General features: G+C 36.0%; 2 protein-coding genes across 13 annotated transcripts in view; both read left to right on the top strand.

The window, feature by feature from the left end:
* LOC124630273 (uncharacterized protein ZK1073.1) overlaps positions 1-25530 on the top strand; it is a 51265-nt gene extending 25735 nt beyond the window's left edge. For 5 of the 12 annotated variants that reach the window (XM_047164083.1, XM_047164074.1, XM_047164078.1 and 2 more), the window contains 8 exons: positions 15298-15348; positions 16502-16525; positions 17983-18046; positions 18926-19043; positions 19542-19863; positions 21026-21147; positions 21536-21698; positions 23754-25530. In XM_047164083.1, the coding sequence (XP_047020039.1) occupies positions 15298-15348; positions 16502-16525; positions 17983-18046; positions 18926-19043; positions 19542-19863; positions 21026-21147; positions 21536-21698; positions 23754-23939 (1050 nt within the window). In that variant the 3' untranslated portion in view covers positions 23940-25530. Of the gene's footprint in view, positions 1-2504; positions 2596-15297; positions 15349-16501; positions 16526-17982; positions 18047-18925; positions 19044-19541; positions 19864-21025; positions 21148-21535; positions 21699-23753 lie in introns of those variants that run through there. The other 7 variants (XM_047164084.1, XM_047164075.1, XM_047164081.1 and 4 more) reach the window with 5 other exon arrangements.
* Positions 21713-23773, top strand: LOC124630275 (retinol dehydrogenase 13-like). The gene has a single exon (XM_047164087.1). It carries the CDS (start codon positions 22147-22149, stop codon positions 23131-23133), a length of 987 nt encoding a protein of 328 aa, XP_047020043.1. The 5' UTR covers positions 21713-22146; the 3' UTR covers positions 23134-23773.
* Positions 25531-26191: the final 661 nt, after the last annotated feature.

The raw sequence follows: 26191 nt of genomic DNA on the forward strand, positions 1-26191 counted from the left end.
ACTGAATTCGTACATTTGGCAAGGCGGGACCTGATCCAATTAGTGTGAGTTGGATGTTCATTGATCTTGGGTAGTTGCTATTATTAGCATTATTGTTTGATCGGTTTCATGGTAAACAAACTGTAGCCCTTTTCCAGTCTGGAAGGCTGGTGATAACAGATTTCCATAATATATTTTATAGCCAATACATATTTCGTCATTCGGTCGTCCATATACTCGCGAAACGGTTGCGAATTTTATGATTGTGAACTGTTTTTGTTTGCTCAAAGAGATTCTTCGTTCTTCAGTTTCAGTTGTGGTTTCAGTAGATAATATTAACTTTAGTTAAGTAGCAGTTATTTCATGAAAAAAAAAATGTACACATAGATGTCTTGCGGACTTATTAACAAAGCTAATACTGGTGCTATTCATGGACAGTCAGATTGCAATCCTAAAACAATAATTTCATCTTCATTGAAAACATAGAAGTGATAAGTTCTATCTTTCAAATCGTGAAGAAAATAATTAAATCTCATAATATACCTGCAGTAGACAATATTATTCTCGATAACATCTCACCTCGCTCAGCCTACACTCTACGTGACTATCAGCACGCAGGGATGTATTTTTAACATCCATAGATCGTAGGTACCTTTATTTTTTTCTTTTTACTCTCTCATAAGGTCAGGGGTATTATAAGAATGCTTAGGTATATGGATGAAGAATCAAATGTTTATTGAAAATAAGGAAAACATATTAAAAATAAAGTTTCATCACGGTCATCAGCCTTTTTATCATCCAGTAGGATGGTTCAGGTTTCTCTCGCATAGAGAAGGATTAAGCGTTAATCATCGCGGGTTGGTGATACTAGACTTTATAGTCCAGGTTTCCTCGAGATTTCGTGTCCAAGTGACTTCGAAAATATAGTAGTAAACATACAAACTTAGAAAAGTTGTATTCGTTCCTTGCCTGACCTGGAATCGAATCACACTCATAATTGAGAGGTTAGTGCTTTACTCATTAGGCCACCACGTCTTTTCTGTAATGGGAAAGTAGATATTTCCTTATTTTCCTAAGGAAGCTTAGTTGATTGAATAATTTTGTTTATTGTTGTATACGTGACTGGTCACACGACGCCGAAAGTTGAATATACTGCAGATTGGCTTAAACCATCAGAGACTTGGATCTTGTTAGCGTTATATTATGACGTCATCGGTTTTGTTTTTGACCGATTTTCAAAAAAGGAAGCTATTACTATATTCTACGGCTTTTTTGTAGAACCATCAATTGGTCCCTCCTCTGCGAACCAATTTTTTTATTTTTCTCGTCAGCCTTTTTTAACTATTATTTGGTTTCCGCATTGAAATGTCATGAAAACGAGGAGAAGAATAAATAATCAACTACAGTGTGTATTTGTAAACTAATAACCGGTACCCTTTAGCAGGTAAAAAACATATCCTCTTTCATCATCATCATCATCATCATCATCAGCCTATAGCAGTCCACTGCTGGACATAGGCCTCTCCAAGTGCACGCCACTGAGATCGATTTTCGGCTGCTCGCATCCAGCTCCTGCCAGCCGTCTTGCGCAAGTCATCACTCCACCGTGCCTGAGGACGTCCTACACTACGTTTGCCGAGGCGTGGTCTCCACTCTAGAACTCGTTTACCCCAACGGTTATCGGTTCTTCGGCTAATATGGCCAGCCCACTGCCACTTCAGCTTGCCCCTCCTTGATCCTCTTTACCTCTTCTGAAATTCTTATACACGTAAATATTTTGACCGAAAAAATACACAAAAATATCAGTAGAATACACAAAGAAAAACCTTCAGTTGATAATAATCTTATTTGCACGGATCATTGATCTCCATGGTAACCAGATGAAAAATATCGTGTGCGTACATTTTACATGTTTGTGTATGTATATCGAGTTTTCCACTCTGTGATAGAGTTTGCTAAACAATCTCTGAGGACGGCGCACACTGAAACATTTGAACGCTGGAGTGGTGTGACGCAGTTGTTCGTCGTTTTTGTACTGAGACATTACAAGAAGTGTGGAAATGAAAATCACCCCTCGAGATTTGGTTCAGTATTTTATAGGTATTTTTTCAGTATTTTATAGGTAGTCGGTATTGTCCAGAAAATCTCGACTAGTAGAGTGTCACAAACCAGTTCAACTGTACTACTTACAGTCCTTAAATTTAGAATTAGGATTTAGGATTAGTTTTGGAAAATTATTGTATAATTTTTATCTGTCACCACAAAATATTTCCACACTGTCAAAATAAACTACCTAATTCTCATTACATCAATACTAGATCCTATAAACAAGAAACGATTCGTTTTGCCGGTAACTTTTACGTTTTGACGTTTATTCCATGAAACTTGTGTAAATAAAAAACTACCATCTGTATCCATAAGCAATCCGAATCGCTTAATTTCATACGAATCGTATCAATGTTTATAAAGCCCACTGTCCGTCTCACCCACAATACGGCTTCCCTACCAAGCCGCGGTTCCTTCATTGCATTCCCGACTCTCCTGGTCACTGGACGTACGTACACAAGTCTTTTCAACACACTACTGATGTCTGATACCGAAGAAAAGGGGGTCCAGGTATGTTACTTTTACTTTCAACCTTTTGATATACAAAATAGAGTTGATTTTTTATTAAATTTTTGCAGTGGTGGTTTCGGGATATTTTTTTAGAAAGTTTTTCGGATGTTGTGCGCAGTTCGGTTTATGTTTATTTCCGATTCTGGGTTTAGGATTCGGATGTTGTTTTTGTATCGGAGATTGCTGGTTTGACGTTATTTTCTTGTGGTGGAAGTTTATTTGAAAACTAAAGTTTACCTAAAGCATATCTTTAAATATTTTTTCAGTAAAATATTAGCAGGATTTTTCGTAGCTGGTCAAGTTTGTATTTTAATCGCAATTTATCAGTATAAGAAACGTTGAACGCAATACTAAGTACTTAAGTGCGTCTATTTTTAGTACGGTAACAACAACAATTTGGTTTTACGGTTAAAACTACATTCATGTTAAATTGTTTAAGTGTCTTCAGTTCGATGTAAGGTTGTAAAATTATTTTCGTATTTGAAAAGTTAATTTAAAAATATACCTTTTTGTTTTACAAACATATTTAGATAAATATTTAAGGCAGATACCATAACGTATTACCCAAGTTTACGATCCCGGGCAAAAATGTTAACGTACCTACCTAGTTTTCAAGAATTTCATAAAAAATATAAACTCAAAACAGCGTCCAGGAGATTGAACGTGATATGGATCTCCTTCAAAGTAATTAAGGTAGTATAATGAATTTGTCCCAACTTTTTCATAAGGCTAAAATCCTATTAATCAGCTTAAGATTATTTGGCTTTGAGACTGAATTATCTGACATGACCTATGGCCTTCAGTGACAGACATACGAAGTTACTTTCGCTTTTATAAATTAACAGTTTCAAGTAAGGTTTTTATCGAAAAACGCAAAGGAACTACTAAATAAATTCTAAGGAACCTTATTGAATGGGCCAATCGTCAGCCGTACGTGACAGAAATTTTAAATGTAGGTATCAATAGGTACAAGTAGGTACCAGTAAGGTAATATAGATACCAATAGGGTAATGAAGGTACCAGTAGAAGGCCCGAAGAAAATTGTACCTAATAAGAATGTTATTATTTCCGTCCTGAAAGAAGTACGGTGAGGTCTTCCAAGGCTAATAAAATGCATTGCTTATTAGCATCTTATAATTGGACACTTCAGAACCGGGGCAATATGAATTTATGAAGGGTAAATATTTATGCTGCCTCGACTTCTCGGTATAATCAGTACTAGCTGAGTCTCGTGGTTTCACTCGTATCTCAAAGAAACGTACTTCCCGTACTCGGATAAAATAGCTTATGTTAAAAAGAATAATGTATTTTAATGGCAAAAAAAAAAACAAAATCTCACAAGATCTCTAGGTACTTGGAGAGAAAATGGTACATTCTTTTTTGGTAGGTTTTCCTTCTCTATTACTGGGTGTTTCGAGGGAACGTATTACATAAATAGCTAATAGGAACACAGCTGTAACTGCTATAAAATACACAAAATAATAAAATTAAAATTGCTCATAAAAATAGAAATCGCGTTTGATTTCAAATATTTTCAGCAGTTACGATTTTGTTCAGTTTACTTCTTGTGTTGCATAAGTGTTCAGACGCTGTAAGAAATCAGTTGATAAAAATATGTCTGAAATAATAAGACCGCTTAAATAATTTTGAAACCATACCCAGTTATTTTTTAACCGACATCCAAAAAGGAGGAGGTTTTCAATTGTACTCTTTTTCATATTTATAGGTTGTTATGTACTTTTGTGTATACCTAGGTACCTATAGACTTTAACGTCTATTAAATAGGAGGCAACGGAACGAATATAAATTGTTTTGAACAACAATATTTCCGCAACATTTTACTAGTTTTCAACATTTGAATGTTTTAATTTGTGCTTTACAATCTATGTAGGTACCTAATGTGTTCTTATTCGGTTGTGGGATATTTTTCGTAAAATTGTTCAATGATACGTTTGATGATTCAATCTTTTATGACGCTCGACCACTGCTGTGCCAAGTCAGCATCCGTTAGGTTGAAGTTATGGTGTTTCGAAAAATTATTTAGCAGAAATCGTTGTAATGGTTCGCATGAAAAAATTATTTGCATTAGGTAGCAGGTAACACAATCTCACATACAGAACATATTAATAAAAAATACATTTAATCCAATTGAGACCGTAATTCGAACGAACTTGGAAAACAAGTGACGCCTCACTACAATGTACCATATAATGAAGACCAAAGAAATGATATACAGTGCGGAGTGAGGGATCAACGTGGCGAAGGTATCAATGACAAGGGGATGACGGGGATGGATGACATAATCGTGTAACGTAACGTGAGACTGCCGTGTCAAGATGTGGGTCAAGACAATTAATTTTTACTACGCACCTGTGAAGTCATGTGTTAATCGTATGTCTGTTGTCTTAACCGCCAAAGTACCTCAAAATAGGGGTGTTTACAGGACGATAGGTACAAATTTTTGGGTGCCCATACCTAGTTAAGAAACAGCCGTGAGCCAAACAGAGTCGAGCGATCTCGGCAAGATCTCGGCGAATAAGGCATGGTTGGCGTTATTGGTCCGTGGAAGGGTGACAATCGTTACGGGTAGTCAGATGCCAGAAACTCTGACAACCAGATTTACCAAGGTGTATCGGGTTACCCAGGGTTAAGGAGGTCAGATAGGCAGTCGTTCTATGTAAAATACTGGTACTCAGATTCCGACTATAGAGGTAATATACCCACATTCGTTCCGGTACGTATGTATGGTGTACATAAAACATGAGCAAAGCCATGAACAGTCTCTTAGTTTAGTAAAAATATGATAAGCTTCTAAAGTTCACTTTTCACGGAAGGATACGGCGAGCCATATTTTATAGATAAAATATAGGGATGAGAAGTTTCGTGGTACTTTATGACATGACATAAGGGACTTTTGAAGCCAATAAACTATGACAAATGGGAATCATGTGTCGGTTGACATGTATCCTGTAGGTATAGCTACCATTAGGATATTGAATCTTGATATTACACTTATATGCCGTGTAGGTTTGTGTTTTCATCTCGGTAAATATAGAAATTATGATCTATTTGGGAGTTAACGTTATTTTTAAAGGATTTTCAGAGCTTTCGAATAAAAATCATTGGAGTTCTATCTGATGATCATCATCACAGGTTATGCCTTATGTGCTAAGCTTAAATATCGTAATCTAACTCTAATTGATGCTCAAATAAACGACATATTGTATAGATATAGAATACACACGAATTGGACAATACTTACTCCTTACATTTAGTGAAATGTTTGAACTAGATGAAAACTGATAGATAGATTCTACCGACACCGATTCTACAAACAGAAAGCCGCAAGACCTTCAAAAGAAAACAGCATAAAAATGCAAATTAATTCCATTTTCCTCTAGTTTTTTTCCTTGCAATTTTGATTTCCATTTTACCGAAGCGTATGGATGACGGTATGGTCGCCAATTAGCTTCGGCCATTACGGCCGGAGGTCAGACGTACTAGAGTGAAGTTAATAGTCTACTTTGTGAGCGTGGATGTTCCAAGAGGCACGGTCTATACCTTGGAGTATGGATTAGAAAATGCTAAGATTATTTCGTTATGGTTTTTATCTGCGGAAGTTAGTATTTTACCTGTTTTTAAAAGTTGGTACACATGTAACTAAAAATATTCCACAAAGTTCATATCAAGGTTAGTTAGCCTTCTAACTAATCCAGATAGTTATTTATAGACTTCAAATAATTAATCTTGTGTTTGAATCAAGATTCGGGTGTGTATGGCACATAGGTTTGCATCCGGAAACTGGAATGGTATTACAAAACTATTATGAATCCTGAAAGTTAGTGTGAGCCATTTTCCTTAAAAGTTGTGTCTTCAAACAGCAGAGAACTTTGATAACCAAACTATATGTGCTTTTGCTATCCATAAATACAAATCACTGACATAATATGAACATATTATTATTTAGTAGTATATTAGTTAGTAGCTGGTCTAATTAATACTCTCCTAACGATAAACAATTACATACAAACTATAGTTTGCGGATGTCCGACATGTTTGCTTCAAGCGTAGGGATCGTTTTCAGCAGTTTCACAATATGTTTGACTTTCAACTTTGTGCTTTACGAATTATTCATTTGTTTTAGAGTGTATATGTGTGTGTGTATTCAGAAAACTGAAATTAAATAACTTTGTTGAACATTTTGTATGTTCAATTATATACTAAGGGCTGATTTTTCAATCGCCAGATAACTTCTATCTGAGGAATATTTTTGACGTTTTGACAGCTTTTGTATGGAAAATATGTCAAACCGCCATATTTATTCCTCAGATAGAAGTTAACTGATGATTGAAAAATCAGCCCTTAGTTAAGGAGTTGATATGTATGTCAATGTTTTTAGTGGGCATATTGATATTGAGTGCTTTATGAGGATTTTAATGGTCGGCAAACATTGTAACCTTTTCAAAATATCTTTGAGAAGTTATAGAAGTCGTTTATCTATATCTGTAGGTATTAGTATGGCTCCAAAACTACTGAAACGATTTGAAAAATTATTCCACTGTTAAAACACTCTCCCAAAGTAACACAGACTATATTTTATCCCGGAACGGCAGTAGCTCCAATAGGACGGGGGTGAAACCGCAGGAAAACGGCTAGTGTAGACCAATAGTGAAGATACCTGAACATGATTTTGGAATCTTGAGTTTATAGGTATGTTTAGATACGGAATGCCTGCACATTGCTGAATGCTAAGGTCACAGAAGTTAGAATACCTACCTGCTACATAGATAGTTACACAAATTGCTGTCAGTGTTGCATCAAACCACAACCACAGCTAGTCGTGGTTAGCATGGTAACGCTGACACTTACATTACGATGTCATAAACAATACCTCTGCCTAGATTTGATAATACTTTCAATCATAATCATATCTGTTATCATCATCACACAGGTACAGGCCTTTCTCATAGAGAGAAGGAAAGAGCGGTAATGACCGCATGGTCATTACCGCTGCTTCTTGAGGAAGCATTTCCTCAAGATGCATTGGTGAAAGTTGTCCTACTTCACACAAACCATGATTAGAATATCTCTTCATTGTAATTGCTCTAGTTCTATGTAAAACATAGTAAAACTTGAACTAGGCATCAAAGATCAGATAGTATCTACATTTAGAAATCAAATCTACATGTATAAGGTCAGAACTTCAATATCGATTCGCGCCAAAAATAAACTGTTATGTTCGAACGTGTTTTGTTTCCAATTTTTGATATCAAGCTTCTGATTGATTTATATACGATCGTTGAGTGATTGTTTGTGAAAGAATTATTTACTGAAAATAAAATAGGTAAGCTTTTTTTCTGGTCAAACTTCAATTAAGTGGTGGATGTCTTCATCAGTTTATTATAAGTCTAAGAGCACACTGCAAACTTTTAGTGAGCCTATAGTTTATTTTCGCTCATAAATCAGTATGAAGAAGAATGGTTGTACTACGCACATTACAAAGATAAGATATTTAGTCGATATCAGAAGTATTTTTCACCCATCTGCTAGTCATTTCTTTCTTCATGATTCAGCCAAAATAAAAGTTTATTTCTATATAATAAATAAAAAGGTCATTCACTGCGAAAAATTGCGAGTTTCTTAAAATATATAATGTTTACAAACATTCGTACTTTGGCCTGAAAAGAAGCCAATGTACTGAGGTTTTCTCTGTTCAATGTCGATAATTGTTTGTGTATACTCTTACACTTCTACATTCATAATCAGCCATTTTGTTCTTCTGCAAAGTGAGACTAGTACGATATAATGAGACAATGTATGAGAACACTAGCTACTGGTCCTATTTGAATACTTCAGCATTAGACAGACCATTTATCGAATAAGGCTATAGACTACCTACTTTTTATTCAGGTGAGCGAAGTTGTTTGTTCCCACGGGTCGTAGGTGGAACCGCAACAGAAGCTATCCATAAAAAAAACTTATTCTGCATTGGACAGGCTTTTATTTGGTAGATTTTTCCAGATTCTAGGGTCTTATGATTTTGTTTTGTTCAAATGGCAAGTTCCACTGAAACCATAATCCTTGTTTTTAAGCCGCGGCTAACTTTCGCGAACAAAAGCAAAATAACGTTGTTTTGCAGCTTTGTACCAGCGTCTGTTTTGTGTCTTGCATTAATATAATAAACAAATAATCTTGTTTAAAGTTTCAGCTTGATACCAGTAAATAATGAATTTATGTGCCTATCTACTTATAGTGAGAACCTGATTTCAAATCGCTTGTTATTTACTGAAGTTGTTCATTTTTGTTATCTGAAAGAGATAATTATCAAAATTTTTATAGTGCTGTGTAACATCGAACCTTTGTTGGTTTTGATTTGTATCAATTTAGTATTTTTTGTCATCATAAGCTTCTTGTTCTTATTACACACCATGTCTTCTTCTTTCATATTTTTTTTCTGACGGCGTCAAACAAGTAACATTCTTTCCAGCCATTTTTTTATAAGAATCTTTCTTTAATAATAATTAAGAATCACCTTAATGTATTTAAGCTTCAAATATCAAAGCATTTAATAGTTTTTTTTTTTTCTCGTAAATAGCCCCAGTTAATTAGAACCTCTCTCAAACCTTACCTATAACCTCCATAAGAACAGTGGCTGATTTGCGCGCGCGCACGATCTATTTCGGTGGCGCAGTAAACACGCATTGTTGGTCTAATGCTGTTTATTTACTCGACGCTGACCGCAACTGTACTGCAGCTACGATTGAGATACAATTTATAGATTTTCGAAAAAATTCTTGAAAATTCTCTTGGGAAATCGTTTTGGGATTCAACAGTAGGAGTTGAGTTTCTTAAAACGCTGATAATTGAATATTAACAGAAACTAAACTAGTGATTCCTTCCGGTCCCACCCACGTCCCGAGGAAACTACTTTCCGCAGACCATATAAAAAGTAGCCTATGTTCTTTCCCAGGTTCTATAGACAGATAGACTAATTTATGTACCAAAATTTGCAACTGTAGAGCAGTTTTGGCGTGGAAGCGCGACAGACAGAGTAACTTCCACATAAATTCGTAAGGATAAGACACAGTTTGCTAAAATAGCATATGAACTATCGAAAACCACAAATTCCGACATAATTTTCCTAGCTCACTTCTAAACTACTCCAGTTCAGTTATCCCGCATGCAGTCATTAGTCATAAAACATGAAATGTCAGGACTACTGCCGTTAAACCAACGGTTATAACTAACCAGTTAACCTCAATACCGGTCTACTAGACGTCTTCATAGGTATTTGTGATTTTCAGAGAGCAATATGCGACGCAGCAAGAACGGGGTTTGCGTTTTGGGTAGCGAACTGTTTTAGTTTTGGTCATTTTGTAGAAGTGTTCAATAAATGTACAGTCAACTTCAGGTCAGTGGTAACAGTTTTATAGGAAAATCGTACTTATTACTATTGAGTTAAGGTGCATGACAGTTACCAATGATGTGCAGTGTACCGTATACCTACCTCCGCCCATTGTGTCACCGACTTTAAAATCTTTACGTTAGTTTCTTGTTGTTTTTTTTTAATTGGTGTACATAAAGAGTATATCTATCTATCTACCTGCCAAAGTCAGCAAAAGATTAGTGCATTTCAAACTGGCCAATTTTTCAATAAAGTTGGAGTCTAGTTTCGTGAGTCGCAGCGTTTCGGCGTATGTACTTACCAGGAGAATTATTGAGTACTCGCACATTCACTTCTTTCATAATATATTTTTTTATTAATTTTAAAGAAGGCTTACAGACTAATTACAAACTATGAGTAAACAAATTAAAACTAAACATTGCTAATAACAAGCCTCCACATACACATGTTATTATGCTAATTAGACGTAATTTGATTTTTATTTTCATACATTTCAGAAGTATATGTGCACTTCTTTCGAATTGTTCACCAGAAAATCTTTTAATGTCGAGTACCTTATCTACCAAGAGCACCAAATTTTCTGTTTATAGCACTCTCAAGTCTATAACTGTAGACTGTCACTGTACGATAACATAAGTATTACACCTGTATGTGTCGATAGGTTGAAATCGCGGTTGAAATTATCTATGGAGGCTTGTTATTGGCAATTTAAGTTTTATAATAAGTTACCTATAATATTGTGTTTTTTTTTTATTTAAAATACTTTTTGCACATTGTACAACGGCGGACTTAACGCCTTAGGCGTTCCCTACCAGTCTACCTTAGGGTGGTGGTGAAAATATAGAAGTGGTAGGTGCAACACAATTTGAGCATCAGTAGAAGAGAATAAAAATATATATTTATGCATATATAAATATAATAAATATATACAATATATGTATATATGTTATGGACCAAGTGATAAATTGGGCAGTATACATAATGACCGGGCATTATGAAAAATGCCCAATATGAGAGTGCAATTTGATAATAAATATTCAAATAATCAAATTGACCGGGCACTATACATATTGCTCGTGACCTTTTGGGCAAAGTAATACAAACATATTTAATATCAATTTTTTATTCTTATTGCCATTTAACTTAAAATAAACTAAATATTTTACCACTTAAATAATCAGCCTCATGATTTAGATTAATTATGAAGGACTTCTGCCTTAAAAATCCACTAGTTTTTGGATTTCAAATTTAAGAAAAGTCATATTAAAAATATAACATAATAAGATATAATTAAACAAACAAAAATTTTACAATATATCAGCTATGTTTTATAGAAATGACTTATTATTATAAAACAAAACAAACTAAAGTTTACGCAATCAGACTCATTATTTGGCATAATTAACATCATGCTCCGAGCCTTTTTCCCAACTATGTTGGGGTCGGCTTCGAGTCTAACCGGATTCAGCTACCAGCTACTAGTAGCAGAGTACCAGTGCTTTACAAGAAGCGACTGCCTATCTGACCTCCTCAACCCAGTTACCCGGGCAACCCAATACCCCTTGGTTAGACTGGTGTCAGACTTACTGGCTTCTGACTACCCGTAACGACTGCCAAGGATGTTCAATGACAGCCGGGACCTACAGTTTAACGTGCCATCCGAAACACAGTAATTGGTGTCTAAGATATACTTAGAAAGTACATACAAACTTGGAAAAGTTGCATTGGTACCTATTTGCCTGACCTGGGATCGAATCCGCACCCTCATACTTGAGAGGTTGGTTCTTTGCCCATTAGGCCACCACGACTTTTGGCATAATTAACATCTTCTCTTAATAAAAGTCAAATGAAACTATCACCGCGTAAAATATAGCTTTATTATCAATTTGCCCAACTGTCATGTAGCAATATAATAATGCCCGTGCAATGTGATAAATAATAAAGTTAAGATAGTTATTAATCATTTAGCCCGATAAAGCTAGACATTATTCATAATGCTCGGGCATTATTCGGGCATTATGCGAAATCATTTTCGCAGTTTCATTTTAAAAGTGTGTCGACTATTTACCATCCTGACCTCCAGAGGTAGCTCATTCCAGAGAAGAATAGATTAGTCCGTAAGCCTTCCCTAAGAATAAGAATGATAAACTCATCAGTGCCTAGATGAAATTATCACACTTACTTGGTGCTTATAGTCGCATAAAAGGGGTGTGTGCTCTCTCACTGAGCATTTTATGGCCAATTACGAGTTCATGCTGAGTTCGATTACCTATTGAATGTCTGTTGTTCTTGTGAGGATTAAATGCCTTTTTTGTTCATAATTTTATTTAAGTTTTTTAACTAATGTCCACCCAAATTTGTATTTTTCTAAGTTGGTAAACCCACTTTAAATTAGCGCCCAAGATACAGGCTTTGCCTAGTTTGGGGTCAATGATAATTTTAAATTGTAAACTTTTGGAAAATATTTTTTTATTCTTATATGCCTTTCGAAAATACTCGGATCTTTCTTCCCGAATGACATGATTGACTGACTAGTAAATTCGGCACTATTTTACAAGACCTACATAGAGGTTTGAATAATGTAAGATTCCCTTTAATACCTTAGGGGTGTAAGAATTTTTGATATTCCATTTTTGTAAGCGAAGTTAGAGGTACATTCAACAGAACAAAGTGGTCAAAGGTGTATATTACTTGAATTAAGATTGACAGTGAAAAGGCTTCAATAGAAACAATATGAAAAACGTATTATTTTTTATCCTCTGGGTCCTAAAAAATACTTATTTCAGTTATACACCGTCTAACTGTTTTTTAGAGGATATACATTTAATTGAACCTTTACAGAAGATTTAAGGCTATTTACACTAACAAAAAGAAGCGTGATATAACATTTTTTTTCTGTTATGCAGGTATTATATTTAAATTAATATACATTGGTATCAATCACGATTATCACTTTATAAACAATACTAACACAAATGCTGGTTACGAACAGTACGCCATCAATTCATCTTCGGTGCAAGACTTCTCACAGCACTCTTCGACGATGCGTTGACGTTTGTAACGGCCACTGGACAGCGCGCGCGCACCACTGGGTGACAACCACCAGCCAGCATCACGCTTATAAAATGCCCGACAGACCTCAGCCACCCTTTCGCTTAAATTCCTCCCACAGGTTCCCACTGTGAGCCAAAAGCACGCCAAAAGTACAACGAGCGCCAAAATCAGTTTCATGATGACTGATCGACCAATCCTGTTTGTAGTATGAAAGGCTATCGCAGTCTTATGTATGACGATCAAATGTGTCGTATGCACAGCAAACCCTAGCTTTTATACCTGAAGATAGCTCATTAATATTCAGACTAACAATATGCATTGGACCTGACTGAAACAGTGCGGAAGTTATGGTAATTTCCATCTTACTTGTCTCCTTGATTTCATGAGTGGATAAGCAACCACTTGGAGTATAGAAAATAGGGCCTGTCCAGGCGTAAGATATATGAAGTATGTGTGGTTCCAGAATCAAAAGCAATAACTCCTATATTGATCTGCCAAAAGTGATTAGCTATTTCCAAACCCATTCGATTTCGTAGGACCCAAACTATTCCAAGCATTTTTGTTCCTTACACTCCCACCAATATATCTTGGTTCGTGGCGAATCACGGAACTAAACTTTAAATCTACCGACTTTGACATTCTTGTTGACATTTCGTGTGGTGTGTCGCCACCATGAAATGTCAAGTTATGGTGGTTTTAAGAGTGACTCAAATGCAAGGTGTTGACGTTCATTGGCCATTTTGGGTTATTTTCATGGAAATGTTTGATGTTGTGATGGAAGTCTGATTGCTGTAGATAGCAGGTGCATGGTTGAATAATTTCCTCCTATTTTCCGGTGACTATCGTAAGTGAGTTATTAGTAAACTGTTGCAGTAGTTTCAATTTTCATTTTTTTATGAGGCAGAAGAGCCTACAATACACTAATCCAAAGAAAACGAACAACGAAATGGTCACAAATACAAATAAAAAAAAACTAGCTCTTCAATCTTATTTATTGAATTAATTAATTATTCACAATAAATAAGCGGATCATTTCCTAGATGAAGGATATGCAGCCGAAGCAAATGGGCTTGAAACCCGACCGAGTTTGATGCGTCAGCTCCGACTAATGGGATTGGTGCGGGTGCCGCTAGATTACCGAGACTAATTTATATCGACCGACCACTAATTGATTAGGATGCAAAAACGAGGAAGGACAGAGGAAATGGGGGAGAAAGGAGCAATTATTTTGTGTTTACGTCGGATAGAAAAAACAATAGCTACCGAATAAAAAACTGTGAGCTTTAAATTGGTAATTTGTTTTGACGTGAATAAAAAATACATTTAAGTAACACAATTATTTAAAAAAAAAAAATTTTTATATATCCTAAAGGCTCCGAAAATACTGAACCGATTAATTTTTTTTTTGCTGTTTCGTAACTAGAGGTACATTATCTTCGGGTGACTTAGGCTATATTTTATCCGGGTACAGGAAGAAGTTCCCCTTACACTTACCTTTTTAACGAAACCTCCTGCTAGTACGTACCGAAGGACCAAAAATTTCATTACAGTGCTTTTGTAAATTGGATTGCGAATATAAAAGTCTACTGTAAATTGGTGCCTGTAAAACTGTTGAGTCCTAATAGCTTTACAACTGTCTTTTGCTAATGGATTATTTCAATCTGTATTCTGTAATCAGCTTTATTGTGGTGGCTTCGTGGCTAAGTAATGCGTTCGTGTTGTCTGTGTTTATGTCACTTTGTGTTAATATCATTACTTAATACGTACTTTTTGAACTAAATATCAGCCTTTTGTGTGGGGTTTGAAACATTCATATGGGTTGTTTGTTTTGGTTTGAAGAACCAAAGGCATTTAGGAAGGAAGGAAAAATCCAAATTCAAGTGATGGAATATTTTGATGAAATCTTAGAACTGACCGTAGTCTACAAAAAAATCTTTAAAAAACGTTGCTTAACTTGCATTTATAACCAAAATATTATCAAGAATAACTGAATGACTTCTGTTTCGTATAATCTCGTCAATACACCAAAGCGATCCAAGTTCCAATGTGTACGTCAGAAAGTCCGAGTTACCTAATCGAACAGATACCACCATTCCTTCTCTCACATTGCAATCTGGATCAAGCCAACACGTCATAACATTCCCTTATAAAGAGAACAGAAGTTTATTCCGTGTCTCCGATAATATCGCTAAATGAATGGTTTCTAGCACAACTTTGTTGAATCTATGTTTCTTTTGTTACAGAAATATGTCGTCAGCACAGACAGGAGCGGAGATATCCATGTTCATGTGCAAGTAAGTTTTCTATTAATTTATTGTTTTTACTTCTGATATGAATTATTCTTATTATTCTTATTCTATGAATTAGAAGACGAAAGATTTGAGAATAGGTGAATATAACCAAGCATTTTGCTGAATGCAAACAAATTAAATAAATGACAAAATTTGTGACCTACATTTCCCATTCAAATGATGTAATCAAAAATAAATACCCACCTACTTTCACGTCAGGCTGTATGACCGTCTATTCCCTTGTCATTTATGAAAATGAATTGAAGATTACTCGTTTGACATTTCAATTCCCTTGACTTTTGGCGGAAAACGCTTATCGACGCCATCTTGCCTCAAATTATATCTGAGGAAATTAGTTCACTGCCATCTGCGGTAAGCGGTATTATAATAATATTTAAGGAAACGTTTTTTATTCTGGAAGTCTTTGCTTTTTCTAGTTCAGAAATAATGTAAAACTTTTGCTATTTTGCCCACGCATATAGTTCTAGGGTTTGGTCATTTCGAGGCGTAATGCAATGCAAGTAAATTATAATTATTACATCTGCATTAGATTTTCGACAAAGTTTAATTTATTGTTCTAACCAAAGCACTAGAGATTGTTATCAGAATGCATCGAGGCCTACATTGTATTAAGCTGAAAATGAGGTTTTACTACAATAGGTACCTACCTACATAAAACAAACATATAATGCTATGCTTATATAGTTTATTCTAGTTCACGTTGTACTGTTCCTACTTTGTATGTAGGCCATTGGGAGTGCCTTGTTTATATTGTACCTATAGATATTTTGTTCTTCATGTATGTACCCACGATATTATAGGTACTTCCTAATACATTACCTAGTTAATTACAATATATAGTTTGGTGAAAGTATTTACCACCTGCGTTTAGGATGCTATAGATGTTTATTTCACGAAAGCAGGTAAGTTACACTTATGTGTGTAAATGTCCATACACAATGTCTTTGTATGTGTAAGCTCAGCGACTCTCTGTATTGGCTAAGTCCTCGAGTCATACGATGACAATGTGCATGTTTTACTCACACAAGTATGACTTACCCGCTTTCATGACATAAATCATATATGCTGACAAAAAATTACAGGCGTCACAATGTTTTATACTCTCTTTTATATTTTCTTTTTTTCTGCTAACCAGGGAATAATACCACAACCAAACAAGGTAAGCGACAAACTATAAGTAGGTATGACGAAGTGTGTGGTTTTAATTTTCCTTCTGTTCATCATTTTCTGTAATTCATCGTTTTTTTTTTTTATTAAAATAATATATTTTGGAGTACCTAGCCAACCACGCAAGAATATGCGCAAAAGGACCACTTTTATAATGATTTGAAATATTCAATTTGCTTTAGTAAGGTCTGCTGAAAAGCTCAAGAAAGGGCAATGCCTGATTTACATCTATTTTTTTTTCATATTTGTCGTAGCCAAGAAACATGTTTCTGAGAAAAGACTCTACCTTGCGTATTCGTATAATTTTAGTATGCTGTTTATTCAAGAATATCTTCCTACACCAAAATATTTGGTCCTTTTGTACGCATGAAAGTAAAAGTAGTAAAAAAGCGAGAATCATCTCATCCCATTACGTATTTTCTGTGAGAGTCAGAGTGTGTTTTATTTACCTACCCACAAATACCAATAGACGTTGTCGGATAAAATCATAGAGTTATCTTTCCATTATTTTTTTATTCACCTAGAGTGTGGTTTGTTTGTGTATGTTAAAAGGTTGTGATTTCATTTAGTTCATCCACAGTAATTAGAAATTCATCTTCAGTCTTTGCGTCGTCCCTATGCTGGGCACACGCCTCCTCTCACACAGAGAAGGATTGAGCATTAGGATTCATCAGGCTTGATCAATGCAGGCTTGAGATTTCAGACTTTATAGCCCAGGTTTCCTCGAGATGTTTTCTTTCACCTTGAATCAGCCATCGGTGTCCAAGATATACTTAGAAAGTACATAATATAACATAGAAAAGTTGCATTGTACTTGCCCTACCTGGAATCGAACTCTTACTTTTAAGGAATTCGGTTCTTAGACTCATAATTAATAAGCAAAATGTATAAGCCAATATTTCAGTATTAATTTGCCATCTTATCCAGTCAAGCTAAGAGCCAGGATTCTATTGTTCCACTTCGCAAAGCGGATTAACTGCTTGAGGGTTTAATCTAGTCAGCTTTGGTTTCTGACGTCCAGTTTGCAAATGCAAGGGTTTAAAGCTGTGACAAGTACGAGGGAGTTAACTAGGCCATGTCAGTTCCACTGTCTACTAGAGAGTACTTTGGTTGATTTTGCATTTATTTTATCCAGCTCTGATCAATTGCATAACATGACCTATCATTGAAAAATTCAAATGATGGATTTTGGGAGACGTTATATGCATCAAGATGAGACCTTGCGATATGAAACATATTAGAACACCGGATGATGTCCTGTAGATAATTTTTTTAGCAGTTGCTATAACCGCTAAAATGAAGTATAGAACATACCCAAAAATAATGAATTGTTGTATGTGTTATGCTGGATTGAACAACTTCTTCCTTGTGACCCTCGTGCTAAACCATTGTTTGTTTCCTCACGTGCTCATCTTTTACAAAAACTAAATTGTTCTCCATATTTTTCAGGGCGACCTAAGTCAACAGGATAAACGATGCGTTTTCCTGACAGTGCACGATCTTGGGACCAACCGTAAGTAGATTCTGAAAGTACCATTTTTCATTGCGTCTATTATCTTGTCTTCTAAAAGGTGATTGCTGAGTTCTTTAATGATAGCCACTTTCACAAAAACATGTTTTTCTTAGATTAAGGTTTTAATGTCTGTTGTAATGAAAGAAGTATCTTTTTTATCGTCAGTGGCTTTTTTATCCTCAAATTCAGTGAAGGATTTTCATTTTATTGTTTCCATAAAGCTTATTTCACTTCTTTGAGCATTGTTTGAATGATTGCCAATAACAGTGTTCAATGCTGGCTTATAACTGGGAGTTGGCCTAATAGCGAGGCTAATTGCAAATGCACTATTGTACATACAGACGGCGTTTCAACACGTTTTAATACCGATAGATGGATTAGCAACGATGATGGATCGTAAACAAATTGAGTTATGGATAGTGCCAATGTACATAATGTAAAGTTAATGCATAACGGAAAATATAGAGGAGAATATCCCTTTCATGTTGGATTAACCTTTGGTATGCTGGAGCAGTTAGTCAAAATGGATAAGATATTAAAGATTTTAAGAAAACTGCTTCGAAATTGTAATCTATTTTTAATAAACTTGCGTTAGAATACCTTCTTTTTAAACTGACTAAATTGGAACGGTCTCATCCCCGTACATTAAGAAACTTACTTTATGGCAATTTTGCGCCATTTAGCGTTATTTACAATCGTATTCAACATATTACTGTGTACTACCAATAAAAGAGAGAAATAATGGCCTACCAGTTACTGTGACTCACAATAAATTCGTGAAACTTAGTCGTGCTCGTTTCTCTACAAAATTATAAGATCTTAACAATCACGCTGTATGGAGTAAGCTACCAAAACAAAAGGTTTTTTGTAATATTGCAGACTCGACAATGGTTGACTTCGTGAACAGCCCAGCGATGTCGGAGATCAAGGAACGTTCGTGTTTCATCCATGTGGATGTACCAGGGCATGAGGAAGGGTCACCAGATTTGCCTGACTCGTGAGTAGAACCCAGTGTCTTATTTCTTATATCTTGCAGGTTTACTTCTAGGTCTCTATGATGAAAAACAAGGAAGAAGTCATTTTACAAAATGAAATGCATGAAGGACATGGGAGTTCTAGTGAAGAGAAAATAAAAATGTTCTGAACATTTACCTGGCGTGTAGGTCGCCGCCGTCCTTTCCCATAAAATAATATTAGACGAATCGAACAGGGAAAGTAAATAGTCGACTATTTAATCTCTCACTTAAACGAAATGAAAATACAGCTTACAATAAAAGGTTTAGCAAGTCAAAAGGCCCGTTTAAAACGACTCTCAAGTGTTCTAGTGCAAGTATTTTGAAATTCAAATGAAAGTCTGAAGTCGGTAGAATCCTTTACAATGTTTTATTGCTGTCTTTCAAGGTAATGTTTCAAGAGTTTTTTTTTGTATGTGTAGGGATTTTTTTCTTGATAATAATTTAATAGTTGGTAATTTAAATCAAGATTGTATTTCCAGGTACCAATTCCCTTCACTCCAAACCCTAGGCGAGGACCTGATAACAGTCTTAGACTTTCTCCATGTCCGTTACGCTGTTGGCTTAGGTGAAGGCGCCGGAGCCAATGTCCTGGCCAGATGCGGCCTGGCCCATCCTAGGCGACTCCTAGGACTCATCCTGGTGAACTGCACAGCATCAACATCGTCCGTAGCTGATGCATTTAGGAGCAGGTTTTCAAGATGGCGCGGAGCCGACATTTCTCAGTCTGAAGAGGATTTCCTTATTTACCACAAGTTTGGCCACGTGAGTTTTGAACCAGAACAGCTTGATTATAGCTATCAGGTATACCTTCATTTCTCTTTGTTACTAATATTACTAACTCTGGGTATTTGAAAGGTAATGGTGCGATCTGCTGTTTTCAGAAATGAATGTGTAGTTTCTTAGATTACTTTTTGTGCTTCGTTTGACTGCATGGAATTTTACATTTGTTTTTCATTATTTAATTCGTTGTCTATATCTACTTCTAGACTGTTTTTTAATTTTAGTTCTGAAAATAGTAACACCCCATCTGTTTATGTAGATTTGTTTGATAACCAGATGCTTTCCAGTGAGTATGACAAAGACGAAATGCAACTAAGTTAAAATACTTCATTTGCTCAAAATAAATCCACAAAGTAGCGTCCTGTAGAAGCGACTTCCTTTCATCTAACTAACCTACTAACTCCTACTTAGAAATAATTATTATTCTAGCTTTTAGACAGCTTGTGTATTGAACTCCTGACTTTTGCATTTGTAGATATCATTCGTTTTGTTTCAACTATTGCATTTTGCTGCTCTTTTTTGGTTATTTTGATTAATTCTATCTTAGATTACCAAGTTCAGTTGACGTTTCAAAACATTATCTACGTTGAAAATTGATTGAATGTAACAGTTGTCTTGTTTGAAAGTATATATAAACTGTTAAGGCTATATTTCAATCTTAAAGAGAAAATATGAAATCTTTGCAAGAAACATAATCCTAAAGTACTTATCGCAAGTCAATAGCTCAGCTGAAGTACTTACGTCCCGTCATATCGCAATCCACCATAAGCTTCGCAATATTGCAGTCGTTAACGTGGCTACGGCACAATTTTATGGCTATATTTAAACCCACTTCCAGTGGCTTGACAATATTAAAGATATGGGTTTGAATAGGTTGAATGCTGTTTTATAGGTCAAATATGAAGTATTGTTACACCCTTTCATGGCAATTTGATAGCAAAGACCTATAGTTATGTATCTTCAGAATGTCTTCTTCATGGTTTCTTTATGACTGAGTAATCACTTTCAGTACTCTTCAATATTTTAAAACAATCAGTTACTTTAATCATGATCTTCACGTCCTTTTGAAAGTTCTTATGTAACATCTCATCTCCTAAGACAACTGCTACATTCCATCTCCTCAATCTCCATTCAAATCCTCTTCATCCAAGTCACTAATCTAGAATCTTCTACACGTTTCCAGCAAATATCAAGTGACTCCTGCGAGGCGGGTGAGCGCGACCGCATGTTGACGGAGTACCGCTCGCGCCTGCGCGGTAACCTCAACACGCATAATATCAAGCAGTACGTCAGGGCGTTCATCAAGTGAGTGGGTCTCAGTTGTTATAGTTATAGCTTCGTAATTATCTGTCTGTTGGTTATTGTCAGTCAGGGCTGTATCAGTTAGAGTCTGTATGACTCAAGATTCAAACATTGAGAAAATGACTCATGAAATATGAATTACTCATGACTTTTGCCAAAGAGAGTATTCAAATTAATGTTTGGCTTTTATTTACCTTATACTGTGTATTGTAAAAGGTTCAAATCTCTTTTAATTGTTCTGAGTTGAAGGATTTTACTGACACTTTTTGCCTAACCTGCATTTGCATCAGGACTAAAATTATGAAAGTTGTAGATAAAATTCATATTCATTCTACTCGTGTACATGTAGATATTTACCATCAGCCTTAAATATATGAACTCCACATTCCAGTCGCAAGGACCTGGTCCTCCGTGGCTGCCAGCCTGACATTCTGCTGATCACGGGCATGCTGAGTCCCTACTCCACCGTCATCGAGAAGATGTACAAGGAGTTGGATAAGGAGAGGGTCACCATACTCAAGGTGGACAGAGCTGGAGATGTGCTTGCTGAGACTGTAAGTGCACTTTTCTGCTAGTTTCTTGAGAAAATTCATTTTTATCAGCGCCAGTAAATTATAATATGGATCGATTCCTAATGTTCTTTTCATATTGGAAAACGTTTCTCGTACTATGACATGTTACGGTTGAAAACCAACTGATTATTTTACCATTTATACCAGTAAGTCAAAGTTATTTTTGTGTTACGTAATATACGTCGATCTTCGTCAAGCGGCGCCGACGCATGCGAATCTAATAGCCCCACCTGTGCAACCGTCACAACGCAATCACTCGTCCGCTGTTACACCAAAGTAAAAGTAAAACCGCGTTCATTGACTCAACGAGACCCTTTACGCTACTACGTAGAACGAGTTTATCAACAAAACCTTACTCCGCGTAAAATTCAAAGTTTAGTGCAGTTTGAAATATGTCTAACTAAAAACAGTGCTACAGTAACAGGGCAAGATGTCAGTGATCTTATTGATCGTCGAAATTATTATCATCGGTGGAATGGTGGTAGGACTTTACCAAAAGAATACTAACCTTGTGTGTAAATCGAAGAAGAGGTACGATGGAAAAACAGTGTTAGTGACGGGCGGCACGGCGGGCATGGGGCTGGAGATCGCGGCAGACTTCGCGCACCGCGGCGCGCGGGTCATCGTCGCGTGCCCGTATGAAGATGAAGGCTTGCACGGCAAAAAGCTTATCATTAAAAGCTCTGGCAACCACAATGTAGTCTTCAAACTATTAGATCTCTCCTCCTTACAATCTATAAGGAACTTCGTTGCAGATATATTAAAAACAGAAGACAGATTAGACATTTTGATGAACAACGCCGGTGTTGGCGTCCCGGGAGACTTCCTTACCAAAGATGGAATGAATTTCATCATGCAAGTGAACTACTTCGGCACATTTCTGCTGACCATGTTACTCCTACCGCTTCTCAAGAAAACGGGAACCCCGTCTGAACCGAGTAGGATTGTAAACACATCATCTGTATTGCACAAGTTTGGCAAAATTGATTTCGAAAATTGGAACAAGACTGGTCACTGGGCTAAGATCAGGATATATGGGAATAGTAAATTATGTTTGGCGCTTTTTACCCGAGAACTTGCAAAAAGAATGAAAAGTCCAAATGTTATAGTGAACGTTGTTGATCCTGGAGCAGTGGGGACGAAGATTTACAATAGTTCCCGGATTGCTTGGGCTAGTTTTGTATCCTTTATATTCCTGATTTTATTTAAGCATCCCTGGGAAGGAGCACAGACTGCATTGTATGCCGCTACCAGTAATCGTGCTGGTCAATTCAAGGGGGAATACTTCAAGAACTGTTCACGTGTTCGAGCCGGTGAACTTGTGTATGATGAGAAACTAGCCACAAGGGTCTGGGAGGAATCAGTCCGACTTGTGAAGTTAAGTGACGATGAGCTGAATCAGTGCTTTAGTTCGTAATTGTGTCATACATCATTTCATACATAAATTGGAACCCAGTTCTTAAATGTTAATGGTTAATAGAATTTTAAGTTATTCAGTGTAATTTTCATATCGGATGTTGAGTATAATTTCCATTGACTTGTAATGAAATATTGGTATGTTAGCAGCATTAATAGCAAGTTGCGTGACCTCGTTCTGCTCTGTTGGGTAGTCGCTTCCTTTACTGCGAACGCCTTCAATTAAACATGTCAAAATCGAGAATAGCGATACTGAAAATAATTTGTAATTAGCATATCCGACCTATATTCGAGAAGTATTTATTTTATGTACAAAAGTTGTGGAAAATAAAATATGAATACGAAACAGCGGCATCTTTTAATTTCTTCCTAGTAAATAAAATAGAATTCCAATAAGTTTTAAGTAATAGGAAAGATTACAGAGGGTTCTGTAGACTTTTTTCATAGATTTTGATGTCCTCCTGAAGTAGGTTACTTCCATGTATTTTTTTTTTCATCAGTTGTTTTTGGCAAACCCTAATAAAGAACCAACAATTTTTGTTGTGATTCCTTTAAAATTCCCAAGTGTACCTAAATCTTGCCTTACCATATACACTCATATTCCATTTTGATGTGTTCCAGCCAGCCAAGATAGCACAGTCCCTCCTACTGTTCTGCCAAGGCCAGGGCCTGCTGACGTCCCTGCCCCCGCCCGGGGTGGAGCGGCGCATGTCTCGCGCCATGTCCATGGAGGAGTACGACAAGCCCAACATCCGCCGCCTGTCGCTCACCCCGGCGCAGCCCGACTCCCCGCACAGGAAGCTCTAGCTGATCCGCGGGGACTCCTTGAAAGAGGAGACCGTGTGAGCCTTATGCCCTTGCAATAAGGCCGGTTTTTGTCTGAAGGTTTTGGGAGTTGGGGCGTTCTGGAATTTCGTTGTAGGTGTATTCTTCTGTGCAGAAGAAATGTCTGGTATATAATAGTACAGGATTGCTTAAGTTTATTTTCTGCTGTATGTATGTATGTTAAAGATGATTCGAAACGCCCTTCCTCCTAAAATGACCTGATATCAGATTTAATATGTCTATAAACTGTATGTTTGGTGTAGAATCTGTAATAGTGAATTAAAATGTTATGTCGGTGTTGCATTAGCATAAATTAATAAACATATCGAATATAATGTTGTCCTTTGTGCGATGAAATAGAGAAAATATTTCAATCATTACAAGGTGTTCAACATCAAGCTTTCATATTTCCTGAGGACCCTGCAAGAATTTATCAACAGATAATACTTATGTGCAAAATAGATGTTATCACAGTGTATTTTGGTAGTAATATTCTTATAAATGTTATACAATAATTTTGAAAAGTTTTAGGGGCCTTCAGGTCAATAGATCAAGTTTGTAGGATAGAGCACCTTTGTCAATGTGTAGGTATTGTGTCAGTCTAAGTAAACGCGTTGTCTAAAATATCACAGTTTAGCTCAGCTGTTTTAGGATTCAGTCACACGCGAGACCGTCTGTAGTGGTTTCGGCATGGTTAGGCTGTTTCTATAGAAGAACAAAAAGAAACCTCTGTTTACATACCATTGCAGAAAATTATCAAAGACGCAAGGTCTAAACTTTTATACCAAACCAGTTTATTTTTAAATATTGTGTATTTTCCTATTTATTATACGAATGTTATATTTTGATAAAGCTTTATTTATAGAAGCTTGAGATGTGATTTTTATTATTGTAATCATATTATAAATTATGGCAATTTTCAATGAAAATTAAGGCCCGCTTTTTGTGAAATGTGAATTCTATTGGATGAATGGAAGATCTTTTTACCGACTTCTCAAAAAGGAGGTTCTCAATTCGGATGTTTGTATGTTTTTACGGTATATGGACCAATGTCTATATCATCACAAAATATTAGAGTAGGTAATATTTTATGCACATTCGAAGGTTGACTAGCAATTGGAAAAGCAGTTAAACTGAAGGTTTACAGCTTTTGTGGGCATAAAAATCATGACCTTCTGAGCTAGGATTTCTTATTCGAATACACGAAACTTACTCAAGTGATCGGCTTGCAGAACAGAATTATCTGGCAAATGACAAAATAAATATCCCAATCAAAAATACCGTGAGCAAAAACTACTGAAAATTACACAAGTTTCGAGTGTTCTAAATACAATCAGTGGGCTCTTGCTGTTTTACCAATCGCTAGTTTCAAACTTACCTTTTAAAGCAAAATTGTGGAGAGTAATATTTATTTTCGTTGTGTTTTTTGTTTTGTAAATGATGTAAAGATATATTTTACTATGTTAAGAGTTATTTACTATTCTAGTATTATGTACAAAGTACCTATGTTTTGAATAGAATTTATAAATATTAGATTGTATGTTATAATTCACAATAAATATTTACTGTAGAATATGTGGTTTTATCTTTGTCGTTCATATTACGGGCAAATGACGATCCCCTTGAATGCCGGTGCGCGGATCCACGCGAGACAATTTTCTACTGGGGCCCAATTCTCCTAAGTTAATAATGTCAAAATCGAATAGAAATCGAATCGCAATATAACCGCAATAGCAGTTTTAACCATATCGGGCATTCTGCTACTAATAAAAGACCAATCGTATTCGATTGACATTTGATTGGTGTGCGATTGGTCTGCTATTTTGGTGATATTTGGTCTATACGATAGTTTGCTGTACATCGATATATATGTACTACTGTACAATCATTTTGCAATCGTAAATCATTTGCAGACAAAATGATTCATTATTGAATGACAGAAAAGGATAAAAACGTTTATTTCAAAGAAAAAATAGCGGAATGCCACATACGCTTCAATCGTAATCGAGTCGGGATCGAATCTCAGTCGAATCGAGTCGAACGTGAATCGTATGTCGCTTAAGTAAAATTAGGAGAATCGGGCCCCTGTTCTCTAATGCCCGTTTTCACGAACAAACACCTAAATTTAGGGAGCATTTACGGAACACTTAATGAAAATTTCATTTTCACCAAAGCTTAGGTGTCCGTTTTAACCTTAAAATTTCACTAAAACTTGGGGGCCCGATTGATGCCTG

This window comes from Helicoverpa zea, chromosome 5 (genome assembly GCF_022581195.2).
Source record: "Helicoverpa zea isolate HzStark_Cry1AcR chromosome 5, ilHelZeax1.1, whole genome shotgun sequence".
Classification (NCBI taxonomy): Eukaryota; Metazoa; Arthropoda; class Insecta; order Lepidoptera; family Noctuidae; genus Helicoverpa; species Helicoverpa zea.

Bases quoted from the DNA above. Each gene is read 5' to 3' on its own strand.
- LOC124630275 (XM_047164087.1), top strand. From the start codon at position 22,147: ATGTCAGTGATCTTATTGATCGTCGAAATTATTATCATCGGTGGAATG.